At 39.2% G+C, this 14,234-nt stretch overlaps 1 protein-coding gene across 21 annotated transcripts in view; it reads right to left on the reverse strand.

The window, feature by feature from the left end:
- Positions 1–14,234, reverse strand: part of obscnb (obscurin, cytoskeletal calmodulin and titin-interacting RhoGEF b) — a gene marked incomplete in the record, with an annotated part of 52,003 nt that overhangs the window by 14,641 nt on the left and 23,128 nt on the right. For 6 of the 21 annotated variants that reach the window (XM_014029688.1, XM_014029671.1, XM_014029637.1 and 3 more), the window contains 18 exon segments: positions 91–381; positions 544–816; positions 912–1,187; positions 1,414–1,680; positions 3,138–3,410; positions 3,517–3,783; positions 3,992–4,249; positions 4,653–4,931; positions 6,193–6,459; positions 8,247–8,513; positions 8,868–9,134; positions 9,353–9,619; positions 9,765–10,034; positions 11,845–11,916; positions 12,436–12,531; positions 12,807–12,881; positions 13,305–13,379; positions 14,033–14,234. In XM_014029688.1, the coding sequence (XP_013885142.1) occupies positions 91–381; positions 544–816; positions 912–1,187; positions 1,414–1,680; positions 3,138–3,410; positions 3,517–3,783; positions 3,992–4,249; positions 4,653–4,931; positions 6,193–6,459; positions 8,247–8,513; positions 8,868–9,134; positions 9,353–9,619; positions 9,765–10,034; positions 11,845–11,916; positions 12,436–12,531; positions 12,807–12,881; positions 13,305–13,379; positions 14,033–14,234 (4,042 nt within the window). 21 annotated transcript variants of the gene reach the window in all.

The following is a 14,234-nucleotide window of genomic DNA, read 5'->3' on the forward strand; positions in this document are numbered from 1 at the left end:
GACATAGATACTTTATTATGGTATAGTATTTAAATATATGCCTGAGAAACACATAATATTGTCCCTTTAATTAAAATGTATGCCACTCACCAAGCTGTATGGTCAGAGGAAGCTCAACGGGTTCTCCGGTCCCTGCTCTGTTGATGGCGGCCACTCTAAACCTGTAGCCACTCCCTGGGGTAAGATTTTCTGCCACAAACTCTGTATTGCAAACAGGCTCGGAATGACATGGAAGCCAGAGGGCACTATCTACAAGTCGCATCTCCACTCTGTAGCCCAGAATGGGACTCCCTCCRTCATGAAGCGGGGTGAACCAAGACAGAGTGACTGATTCTGTAGTCTTGCTGAGGACTTCTGGCTCCTCCGGAGGATCGGGTACAGCTGTTGGGTTCAAAATGACCAGTCATATAACGATCTAATGAACACCACATCTAAGACAACAGTTCRTACTCTAAAAAGCAAAAGTTCAAAGGTACTGCAGCAACAAACAGCTTCAGACATGGTTGCTGATAAGTAATAAGGTCCTGCCAATCAAACACTTACTGATAATTGTAATGAARGCCCAAGCAAAAGCGTTTTTAGCGGTGAAGGTAATTTCCTGCCGAGGCATGAGAGGAGCCCGTCTCAAGACGAGGTAATAAGAGCTGCCATCAGCCCTCATGGCCCAGTGGTCACTAGGCTCTATATCAACTCCGTTAGCACGCCAGAGCACTTTTGATGCAGGGACAGGCTCATTCAGCTTAACACAGAGCTCAGCATCCTCTCCCACTGCGATCACTTTGTCCTCCAAATCCTTCACGATCTCTAGCTTTATTTCTTACGAAGAAAAAACAAAAGATGAAACAACACTTTGCATGTTAAATAATATCTATCATGTCCTTTATTGTCTTGTCTAGATTTGTTTGACTAACCTTTGACGGTGAGTTGGGCAGTGGTGGACGCGGTACCAGCTTTAAAGGTCACAGTGCAGCTGTCCTCTACACACAGCTCTTTCAAGAGGAGCAAATGGCGACGGCCACTTTCAAATGACACAACCTCAACCTTAGAGGATTCTTTCACTGGTTTTCCATCTAAAAGCCAGCAGCAACATTTGATTTCAGGGCGAGACAGGGCGCACTCAAAAAGTGCTTCACCTCCAGCAAGAGCTTCCACATCCTCCAGGCCTTGAACAATGTGAATGGGTTTGACTGTGAAGAGGAGGGGAAAAAAAGAAAAGAAGCACATTTAGGATCAAACTGAAACTACAAGTCTGTGAATTAAATAAAAAACTAAAGCTTTTGTCAAAAAAGAGCTCAAACTTCATAAAGTTCAGTAAAAGACCAGTTTATTTGGTCAAACTACAGTATTGTTTGACATAGCAAAAGAGATTCCCTAAAAGCTTAGTCGTTTGTACCCATGTGGAGGAAAGCTCACCTTCCACATAAAGTGAAGCAACCACACAGGTGCCCTCTGCCTCACAGGAGTATGTTGCCATGTCCTCAGTGGACACGCGGTTAATGTACAAGCGAGCCACACTCCAGTCCTGCTCCACTACCACCCTTCGACCATCAGGCCTCAAAGGTTGCCCGTCTTTCCTCCACTGAGCCTTGACTGGCCTCGAGAACTGGCAGATGAACTCAGCAGGTTGGTTTTCAACCACCCAAAGGTCCTCCATATTGTTCACCACTTCAACTGTGGGGTCTGAGATTGGAGTCAGGGTGAGGGGGTTTGAGGGGGAGGGTTTTGGAAGTTTAGGGAGGTCATATTCAGGGCTTGGCCATGAATTGAGGATATGACCGGGACATGCCAAATGACACAAAGCCTTATAACCCCCCAAAGCATGCTTGTATGTCAGTGATACTGCTGACTTTTTTATAGATTATAGATTCAAATTTTATGTTGACCAATGATCACAGCACATTAAAAAATCCAACAACGCTAATAAAAGAGGAGGGGGTGATAAGTGGACAGAAAAACAAGGTCAAACTATAGTTTTGTAGTTGTCAGAGGGTTAGAGAGTTTGAGAGCTTGAATGTTAGGGAYAGTGCTTTGTGTAAAGAAAGATGAGTGAACCATCTGGCCAGTATGGATGGGTGGAGCAGCACTTAAAGATTTTCTCAYTCTGATGTTACTTATTTTATAAAACTAAATCTAAATCAATCAAAAACACAATACCTAGTTGCTATAGAATTGTTTTTACTTGATCCAAAAACTTAATAATTGATCCTTTTGCTTTTTACCAGAGACATACATCCTGTTTAGGGCTGCACTGCTAACCATTTAATAATCACGATCATGCTTTGTAGCTTTTTACACTAAATGTGTCTGGTTTACAACATTTACTTATTTGTCAGAACTGTTAACAAAATGGTTATTACAACAAAAATCAAATGGACTGCAGAAAGCTGTTTTAAAGATCCATTAGCAGTATTGAGATCAGTAAAGTGGCATTAAATTAAAATTTAAATCAAGAAACACACACATCACTCAAGATACCAGTTYAGAAGCAAGTAACAGAATGATAATCTGACTGATTTTTACTGCAAAATTTAACAAGTCATGCCATTTTTTCAATGCTGTCTAGATGCAATAACAAGAATAAACGTGAAATCCGACTTCTTAAAATGAATGTAATTTAAACAAAAGTCCAAAATGTAACTATGAAGGTAACAACAAAAGTAAAAATTTTATCCTGAAAAAAGATATGTACTCATGATGAGATTTAAAAAGTGGTAAACATAATCGTGATTATGTTTTTTTTATTATTATTTTTTAAATTTCAGCAGCCACACCCCCACATTAAAAGCACATTTTTAAGAGCGAGCACAAAAATCTCACAATTTGTAACCAATTTCTGTTCAGTACTAAAAGTTCTTGTGGTGCTGCACCCAGTTGTTCATAACAACAAAGCATACAACATGAAACTGATTAATAAAATCAGAAACAATGTGGCTCATGCGTGATTAAGCAATGGGATGTGAAATCTCAAATCAACGACGTTCGTACAGAACCCTGCAGAAAACTGATTAAACATATGCACACCAGCTGAAGTCACAGCCATATGACATCATGTTTTGTGCATATTATGTTTACTAGAGTTTAAATAAAATACCTGAATTCTGCAGAGTTCAAATAGCTGAGAAACCTGATTATAATACCTTTGACTAAGAGCTTGGCCGTTGAGGATAAACTGCCTGCTTTGAAGGTGACAGTGCCAGAGTCATCTGTTGCGAGGTTCTTAAAGGTGAGCGTGTGAATGTAACCTTGCTCCTGCCCTATCTCTACAGAGGGGCAGTTCTCCAACAAGGTGCCATCCAGCCACCACTGCACCCTGCATGGTGCCCTACCGGACAGCTGACAGGAGAAAGTTGCCCACTCCCCAACAAAGACGTCAGTGCTCTTAAGACCAGAAACAATGAGGACCTCTTTCACTGTTGAGTGAAAAACACACACACACCCTTTAGCTTCCTGACAAAAACAAGACAACATCTTAGCAGACAGACAAAGACAAACACAACAAAACTGCAGGGAGACTACCTTGCACTGCCAAAGAAGCTGTAGTGAGCTGGTCTCCTGCATCACAGGTGTAGTAGCCACTGTCCTCAGGCTCCAGGTTATGTATACAGAGCTCTCGAACGCGCCCTTCCTGTTTCATCTCATACTTGTTACCCGGCTGGAGGACAACGCCCCCTTTTCGCCACTCGACGCGAACACCTGGCTTAGACAACTCACAGTGCAGGGTGATATCGTCACCCTCTATAGTGTCCTGGTTCTTGAGCTCTTTCCGGAAGAACACTGGAGCACCTGGTGAGGTTGAAATGGTAAAGTACGGTGTGAGATGCTGAGACGAAAAGGTTTGGTTAAGTAAAAGACAATGACGAGGGGAAAAAAGGTTCATGATTTTAAATAAACGTTTTGCTGTTATGAGAGAAATGGAGGTTCTTCAGTTATTTTTGTCCAGTCTTGAATTTGATCACTTCATTCTTTTTAAACAGCAGGAGTGGGGTTTTACCTTGCACAGTCAGTGTGACGTCACACTGTRCATCTCCAGTGTCACAGGTGTATGTTCCTGCGTCCTCAGTTACCAGGTTGTGGATACAAAGCTGATGGAACGCTCCGTTCTTCTTCAGGTCATACTTGAGACCTGCTCGGATGGCCACTTTGTTCCTAATCCAGTTGACTGTAGCGTTTGGGTCCGAGATGCAGCAGGCAAGAGTGACCATTTCCCCTTCTATTGCCACAGTGTCGTGTGGCTTCTCTAAAATCAGCACTGAAAATATGAGAAAGATGTGATTTAAACGCAGTCTTTTCTCATCCCGTATTACCCGTCTGATCAGAGTTATAAATCAATGAGAATGTGAGTGGATTACTATTTTTTTGTCACGGTCACGTTTTACACAAATAATTATTATGTTTAAAAAAGTGTGCATTTGTTGAGTTAAAAATTGTAACCCATCCTGCTTTAAGACATTCAATAAGAGTATTAAATTCATCTCTGAATTGATTTAATTTGTTATCTTATCAGCAGTGATTTGAAATGATAAGATACTTATAGTAAGAATAAAATAAAACTTGAGGTTAATGATGAATTATTTTTTTCATTTTCTTTTTAAACTGTTTGGTTGTTGATGGAGATTAATCTAAGTAAAACTTCCTGATGTCATCTCCTTTACCTTTTGGTTTCTCCTCTACCAGAAGAAAAGACACACTCTTCTCCTCTCCCACGACAAAGGCGACATCACCCGAATCGTCTGCGGTTACCATCTTCAGAACCAGTCGGTGCACTCTGCCTTGGCTACTCATTTGGTTCAGATCATTATTTTGAAGGAGGTTGTCGCTGAGCCACCACTCCACATTACTGACTCCCGTGTGTGACAGCTCAACCTCGAAGACGGCGTCCTGGCCGGAGGTCACGGTGAYGTCGCTGAGCTCTCGGACGATGCGCACACGCTCTGAGAGTGAATGGGAGGTCAGAAATCAGATCTGAGCAGATCCTCTGACACGTACTGCTATGAAGTCATCAGCAGGAGTTTCATTTTAGTCGTTATCTTGCAAAAGTTTGATCTCCAAAAATTAAATGGGATGCACTTGCTGATATTGTATAGAGATCACTAATTTTAGTAGCACTAAATATACTTATGGATGTAGTAATTCTCCAGTTATTTTATGATCTGACAGTGTAATATGCAACACATTTGTTCACCTGAAGTTGTATTTCATCAAATATTGAACCTGATTGGCACCAGATTCCTTTTTTTTATTGATTTTTTTATTCCTTAGTCATAAAACTTTAAAACTGGGGCTTCACTTTTTTAATTTCTTTCGATTTTAAATACAWCATATTACTATATTAAAATTTTATGATTTAGTAGAACTTAAACAGCATTGACAATGTACAAAGCTTATACAGTACTGAAGTCCTTCCACATTGTAAACAGAAGTGGTTCGAAATTAAAGAAACTAATTATAAATTCAGAAAGAAAGATTTATTTAGAAAAACAAAGGTTAGGACAAGTATTAAAAATAATTGTACCTCTGTTAGAGGGATTTGTGTTTGGAATAATTGTTGTGAATTGTTAAAACTGTGTTCTTCACTAACTAAATTTAAAATAATGTATAAAAATTATTTGTTACAGAAATATATGAAGTTTTGACTGACTGTTTACTGCTGCTAGAATTTTGTTACAAATATGGTTAGAATTTCATTGGAAATTTTATTTTATAAAATCTATAAGAAAGATGTTGATTTGATTTTGATACTGTATGAATAAAAAGTGAAGGTATAAAAAGCTTAGGCTTTCTACCTACACTTTTTTCAGTCTATGCCTTGTTTTTTCGACACTGACAGGAATTTAAAGTTTGTGTATTATTTTATTTCTGTATTTTTTTGTAGTTGTTCAGATGGACTGGTTTTGGTGGTTTTGATTTGGTGATTGTGATGAAGTGATTCAATGCAGCCTGCTGGCTTCTTCTTTAGATTGTTCTTTTTTATGTACAGTGCCCTGAGACAACATATGTTGTGACTTTGCGCTATATAAATAAACTGAATTGAATTGAATTGAAATGCTGCTTTTTCCCCCTGTGATTATGGAATCCAAGAGAATTAGATGTTGAGTGGGAGATATAAATTTAATCTGGAGCTTTATCATGAGCTGGTTTGCGAAATGAACTTCAGAAAAGAAAAAGGGGGTTGATAAATACGTATTCTGTTACCTTTAACAGTCAGGGTAGCAGTGCTTTTTCTGTCTCCCGTATCRCAGGTATATTCACCACTATCTTCCATGCTTAGCTTGTGTATAACAAGACTGTGAGCGGTAGCTTTCTGCTGCATGGTGTACTTCTCGCCCTGAGAGAGTACAGTTGAGCCCTTCCACCAGGTCACCTTGCTGTCAGGGCTGGACGTGTCACAGGACAGCGTGGCCTCGCCTCCTGCTCTGGCTTCTTGACTCTCCAGCTCCTTCTTGAAGGTTATTGGTGCCGCTGTCAGACAGACCAATTTATTAGGATGAATATTTTTATAAAGTGCCATAAAGGCTCAGAGGTGAACTTTGTCTTCATAAAATAAATAATTGTAAGCAAAGGCAAGATTATTTATATGAACGGTGCAACACATTTTAAAGACTGCATGACATCAAAACACGTAAGACAGAACATTAAAAAAGCTTTTAAGACAACATGTCATCTTCAATCAACCAACCATCATGTATGAGGAGAGACACTGAATCATAAATCATTAATACCAAGTAATACATTTTTCTTTTTGGTTTTAGTGCTGCATGATGTCCTTGTTTTCTAAAAGATTATCGGACAAAAACATATTTCACATCATATAGACCAAACAGAGGTGACTACATAAAAAAAAGGAAAATCAGACATGGAACCTATCTTTAAACGTTTCCCTTCAGAATTATTGTAATAAATGCCATATGGTCAGTGTGTACTTGCTGGAAAGCACAAAATACAAGTACTTACTTTCTGTGAAAAATTATTTGAAGGGAAAAAAGTGTTGAACTAAAGAGAGTCATTAAAATACAACCCGCAGAAAACTTGGGGCACTTAATTGTTATAAATTAGATCTAATCTGCCCTGTGATGGGCTTGCGACCTGTCCAGGGTGTACCCTGCCCCTCGCACTGTGACTGCTGGATTTGGGCACCAGTGACCCACGCAACCCTGAAAAGGAAGAAGCGTGTACAGAAAATGGATTGATGGATGGATGGATGGATGGATGGATCCAATCTGACATCTTCTGTTTCAAATATCTACCGTATATTCATGCCATTATACTCTCAACCATGTCGTACTGTTTACCTGTTTGGTCTCTTACAACAAATAAAATCTTAGAACCCATAGTTAGGCTCTACAACAGGGCCTACAAAATTCATAAAAAAAACTTCCTGGTTGGACTCATCACTGTACAGTTCTTTCATTGTCTGATGCCTTGACTTTTCAGAATTATGTTTTGTATAGTGATATTAATTTATATTTTCAGATCTTCCAAGGTGCCAATTATGGAACTCTCTGTGCATTGTTGCCCAAATCAAATTCTGGAAGTGGTCATTCAACTAGATCTGTTACAAAACGACAACTGATATTACCAACTTTTAAAAACTGTTACGGCCAGAGGTCTTTCTTCTATGTTTATACTAAAGCATGGAATGACATTCCTCAAAACATTAAGTCCATTTCAAAACTACAGCCCTTTAAGAAGAATCTTGTCTGCCATCTGCTGGACACTTTTTGTTGTGCTCATATTTAGATGTCCTATTTTACAAATGCTGCCTTTTTGAAATTTGGTATGCTTGTTTGTCTTTGTGTCTTTGGTGTATAATGATGTGATTGTGATGCTGTAATTCTGAGTGTTTATGTGCTGCAGAACAGGAACCTGCTGTAAAACAGCAATTATGCTGAGTCAGGCTTGATTTTTAATAATCTTTTCCTGTTAAATAAAAAAAAGAAATATACAGATCAGCAATGTTTATGTGTAATTTTACTTCTTAACGAAAAGGTAAAAGATAGATAGAAAAGGGGCTGAAAAAGCTCGTTCTGTGGTCAGATCAGCCTAAAAGAGAATGATTTGGAATAGATCCACAAATATGAAATGGAAAAGGGAGGTGCTGGAAGGATTATGCCTTGAAGAACTTGTTAGAAACTCGACTGTGTGACGCAAAAAAAAGTAGAGCGTAAATAAGAAAAAAGTCCAAAAGCTATGTTGAAGCAAATGCTCCTTCTCATTCTTTGAAGTAAAACATCTTCTGTGGCCCTTACCTCGGACAGTCAGAGAAGCAGTGGACGTGTGGTTTCCAACAGTGAAAGTGATGGTTCCAGAGTCAGCTGCCGTGACACCTCGAAGTGTGAGGTTGTGCGCCCGCCCCTCAGTTCTGATCAGGTTCATTTCATTATTCTGCAGCGGGACATCCTGGAGTTTCCACTGGACCTGCGTCTCCTCGTGGGAAAGCTGACACTCGAAGCGGACGTCTTCGCCCTCGCTTGCCACGCAACTCTCCAAGAACTTCAGTATGCTGACCTCAGAAGCTGTTTGACAGAATAATTTCACGAAACTGATTAAGTGGCACGCATTTTTGCTGAGCTGCTGCGATGGAAACTGAGCAAAAAGGGCTCTAGTGGGTTAGCATTTGTGAAGAAGAGACCAGCATAAACGATGGAACAAGTGTTCAAGCTTCAGTGTAGAAGTGGGAGAAATGGAGGTGATGTTAGGTGGTTCACAACATTAGAAGGAAGTTTCAATCATTAAAGTGCAATTTAAAAGAAATCTCTACCATGACTGTATATCAAACTTTTATAAATATCATGCTCAGATGTTTGTGAGAAGAAGTGAACAAGACAAGGTGACAGGGGGCGGAAAAGTGCTGAATAAAGACATCCTACCCTTCACAGAGAGGACAGATGAGGTCTTCTGGTAGCCCGTATCACAAGAGTATTCTCCTGCATCACTTTTCTGCAGTTTATAGATGAAAAGCTCGACCAGCGTTCCTTCCTGTTTCAGATGATATTTGCTACTAGTTGTGAGCACCTTGTTGCCACACCTCCAAACCACACCGGCGCCAGGTTTTGAGATCTCACAGCGAAGACAAGCCGTTTCTCCTGCCTGCCTTTCCAGGTTTTGTAGCTTGGTTTTGAAATGAACAGGTTTGGCTGTGGAAAGTTAAAAAAATGAGCCTAGTTTAGGGAAAACGACAGCACAATTATGGCTAAATTGCACAAATCAATGTGTCGATGAAAAGGGGGAATAAAGAAGGGCGAGTGGAGGTATTGTTCTGCAGGATCTGGCTAAACTGAGTCAGTACTGAAAGCTCGAAAAAACAATTCACTCAAGAATTTCTATGCTAAATGGCAGGTTGCAGCACCCGTACCCTTCACAGCAACTTGCGCAGTGCTTTGATGTTCACCAGTGTCACACATGTAACTTCCAGAATCCTCAGGGTCAACATCGTGGATTACTAGGGTAGCCATGTGTCCTGTCTGTCTAATTTCATATTTGGCACAAGGACAAAGGCCAAGCTCTCCTTTCCTCCACTCCACAGGAACACAAGGTTTCGAAAGCTCGCAGTGTAACGTGACACTGCTTCCTTCTTCTGCCGTCCGGCCTTCCAGCTCTCTCGTGAAAAAAACTGGGAGAGCTGAAGCACAGAAAGAAATAACCAATAAGCGATGACATCGGTAACTAAAATGAAAAAAWACCATAAGGTGAAGAGAAATGCGATATGACATAAAATGGAAGGCTTAATGGAAGAAGATGACATGACACAGATAGTCTGTGCATACCGTTTACTACAAGAGATGCTGAGCTTAGTGAACTATCCTCTGAACAGCATGAATATCTTCCTGTGTCTCCAGGAGTCAAATGGAGGATCTGCAGCTCATAACGCAGTCCAGTTCGCTTCATGTGGTACTTTTCTCCACAACTCAGGATTTCATTTTCCTTCTTCCACTGTACAGGAAGTCCGGGCTTAGAAAGCTCACAGAGAAAAGTGACACTACCTCCCTCCTCACAAACTTGGCCGACCAGGTCTCGAGTGCATGCGACCGGAACAACTGAGGATTGAATGATTCAAATGCTTTAGTTTAGAATTCTAAAGTAAGTAGGRCCTAGAAATGATATGTCAAGATCACCGTTTACCCTCTAATGTAAGTCCAAAAATAATTTGGCCAGGCAGACTGCCTGARTGCATTCAAAGTACAACAACAACTGGTGCTGTATTTACTCACCTCGGCAAAATCATGTCATTAAAAGTTTACAAATCAAAAAACTTCACTAAGAATTACTAYATATTTTTTCACAGCTACAATAGAGTAACCCTTTAAAAAGAAAATCTGGTTGGTAAATATTTGGTTGMATTATCGTATTTACCCATCAGCATTTTACATCTTACATCTTTATCAACATCTAAAAACCATCCATCAAGTTCATGGTTGCATGAAAGTCAAGTTTAAACTGTCTAATTTCACCCAGAGCCACAGTTGCCCAAAAGTAGAAATAAGATCCCAATTCCAAAATATATAAGGCTTAACGGTCAKATAAATGTATCAGCATCCACTAGCAAACAAAATTATTCCAAAATCAAAATTGTAAAGGATATGAGAAAARACACATTATTGTGCTTTTCTTTATGAACGGCATTTTTGGATACATTACAGAGAACAGTACAGCTGTGATTCTATTAACAAACAACAAAAAAGCAAGATTAAACAAATTCTTAAATGTGTTCMGTACTAAATGGTCCACACTCGTGCATACTTTTTGCTTCTAAACATGTTTTGTACTTACAATCTATTCTTAACAACCCACTTTCACARTCACTCAGCACTTGCTCTCATTAGGGCCAGCCCTATAGCCAATTTGATGCCCTAGGAAAGATTCAAGGTGGTGCCCACAGCGCAATGTGTTTCTTAATCCCACCGTCATTTCACATACTGTACATTCACATATCAAGTTAAATAGTTATTTTCTTTGATTTTATTTTATTTTTCATCTTTAGAAAACTGGTTGTGCAATTCAAATAGTTAACAATATAATCAACTTCAAACAGAATACCAGAAGTCTGGCAGCAAAGAGGAACACCTGACCATGTCAATGAGCAGCTGTGGAGTGAAGCAGTTCTAGGAGGGTCCAGAAATAAACTCTTCTGAAAAACTTTCTATGATTTACTCAAAACTGGGCATTTTCCAGCCATTTTAAGAGCATTTTATTAAATTCTTGGGATTGATAAAACAACATAAAATCAATAGTTTGTGAAGGTAAAATAGTGAAACTCAGAACTGAAACTTCCATTTTCCTTATTTTGTTTTTTGTTTACACACTGAGCACCAGTCTTGACTGCCTCGTACGATACTTTCATCACGAAATATCCTCTGCACCACATTTTAATGAAGACACAGCTATAACAATTGAACACAGAAATCTGGCACAGCGAAACTTCACTTAGTACTCATACACAGAAACAGTGCTGATAGGATCCCCCAAAAATGTGCCAATAACCAGCCTTTATGCAGTAAAAAACAAGAGAACACTAAAACCCACAAAGGGTAAAATATTTTTCTTTCATAGTTTTGCCGCAATCCACAAGCATAATAAAATCATGCCATTCACAGTAACAGCATGAAATGCAAATCAAGGGAAATTTTAAATATAAATTCTGCTTCTATAATCCAAATCAAATGACAAAGTGTTATAAAAGAAAACAAACTTGTAAATCAACAACAATGTCTAATATAGAATTTTTCTAATTTAATTACCTTATCAGAACAAAACTAACACAGAAAACAAAACAGGCAACACAGCGACAGAGAGGAATGTGGCAACAACGTACAAAAGCCAAGAAGCAAAACATCAATTAGGTGCTACCTTGTCCTTGATCTTTGGTCCTCTGGCTTTGAGCATCTTCCCTGACAGCTGTTTCAGCAAAAGTCTTCTCAGCTGGGATAAAACACAACATTAACCTCACAGCCTGACAGAGATGTGTTCACTGACCCAAACAAAACACGCAGCCAGAGCCACAAAAACAGGTATACTGAGAAACAATGCCCACATTACAAAAACCTGCTTACAACTCTGCTGTCAGATACAATTTGTCAGTAACAGTCAAAGTCAAAGAGATGTCTGTGAGAAAAGGAAGCAATTAACACTTATTTAAAAAAATCTATAAAGGCCGTTGTCTTCTCACAGATCAAATTAGTCTCACAGAACAAAGTGCCAACATGCCATATAGAAACAAAATAATGCCTAGATTGCCCCGCCCACCCCCCAAAAAAAGAACAAAGCAAAAAATGATGAACTAAAGGCAAAAAAATGGACACCCTCCATCACTGCGAATTTTAGCCCCTGACCTTGCAGCACACTCAAGCCAAACTAGTTTGCCATTTCCATCCATTGCATGTCTTTAGCACTGACAGATGTCAGAGTTTGCAACAAAGACGTGCAAACTTATCACATTACCTTCACGTCCCATTTCAAGCTCTCTTGAACCTCTCTGAACCTCCTGTTTGAGAAGCTGCTCTTTAGGTGCCTCTCCTGTAGCCGGCATTGTCACAGCTATAACGATCAAAAAAAAAAAAATCTCAGTTTCACACAAGAAAGCAGCAGCCGCGTGAAGGTCTCAAGTCTCATCAAGAGAGAGACACAGCTGATGGGTTCAAACGTGTCCACGTGCACAGATCAAATATCAGCCATTTCATTTACAAGGACAAAAAAATGTGAAGCAAGCCAAAAACAGATATTTAGGCCAAAACTAAAACTGAGTAAAACAGCAGGACACCTTATAATGTTGCTGAACAAAAGAGCAGTCAAAAGAATCATGAAAAGATTACCTTCTACTGTCTCACATATCTCCTGCCTCTTCTGAGAGGTTTTAGCAGCTACAGAAGAAAAGTCACCCATTGTAACTGAAATGCAAGTGCAGATACTGTACAACAACACTAGATAAAGAATTGTGGTTGCAAACTGTGAAACTATAAGCTCCATTAAAACTGTGTACGTAATATCAAGATACTGTAATATCAAAATACGTGCACATTGAAATAAACCACATAAGAGACTATTCTGTAGGCAAACAAACTTGAGCAAAGACAGGTATAATTTGACTCGTTAGTATGACATCCATTAAAGGTGAAGAATCTTATTTGTGATTTCCCAATGAAATAGCTAAAAAGAGTCAATCTTGTGAAAAATACAACAATCTTAACTTAAGCAATCTATCACAAACTGCATTGACAAAGTCCAAACATATTTTAACTAGCAACACAAGGGCTATTATCTGAATAGACATAACATAAAGCTTCAAATTGTCCTTAGTGTCTTTTTCATACCTCCTGTTTTTTCTTTGGTCTCCTGCATCTTGGTTTCTGGTTTAGCAGCTGAAGTAGGAATGGACGGCTTCAGAACTGAGAGAAAATAGTAACAGCTGAGTCTACCATGAAATATTTGATTATTTGCCTTGTACTTTTAAATATAACCTGACAAATGGTTCAAACAACAAGTTCAGGGACAATTATACAGAATAAAAACCCTTACATCACAACTATCTGTTGTCCAGACCAAGATAAATACAAGCAGACATCCAATGTTTATAGTCAACAATACAACCAATAAAATTACAAACAGAAGCAACAACAAGCAAGGACTGCAAAAGTGCGATGTTCAAAAAATTTGCAGAAAAGTAAAGCTGATGCTGCTGAAACCAGAGAACACAAAGTTTCACAGCACTGAACACCGAACATCAAAATGAATCAAGGACAAATTTTCAACCTGCTGTTCCACAAACATAGACAGTACAGTAAATATGGTGTGAGACGCACAGAAAAGCCTATTCATGAACAAGCAAACAGAAACGAAAACAAAACAACCACAAACACATTTAAGAYGACACAAACAAAAACAAGTGTCCAGACAATCCAGACAAAATTCACAGTAACACAAGTTCAGGACAATTATTCAATAAGTTCATACAGTAAAGATCAAATTTAAAAAATTTGAAATCAAATATGAATAATCCATTTTATGACAATGCAGGGACACAGATCACACATCCTCCTACCCTTTATGTTTAGACTGGCAGTGGTCTTCTGGTCTCCACACACACAGCTGTAGTCTCCACTGTCTTCTGGAACCACTTTGGTAATATGGAGTTCATTCATAGAAGCCTTCTGCTTCATCTGGTACTTCTCACTGGACTTCAAGATCCGGGTTCCTTTCTTCCACTCCACTTGGACCCCAGGTTTGGAGAGCTCACAGCTCAG

The sequence above is a fragment of the Austrofundulus limnaeus genome, unplaced genomic scaffold, assembly GCF_001266775.1.
Source record: "Austrofundulus limnaeus strain Quisiro unplaced genomic scaffold, Austrofundulus_limnaeus-1.0 Scaffold6, whole genome shotgun sequence".
In the NCBI taxonomy this organism is placed as follows: domain Eukaryota; kingdom Metazoa; phylum Chordata; class Actinopteri; order Cyprinodontiformes; family Rivulidae; genus Austrofundulus; species Austrofundulus limnaeus.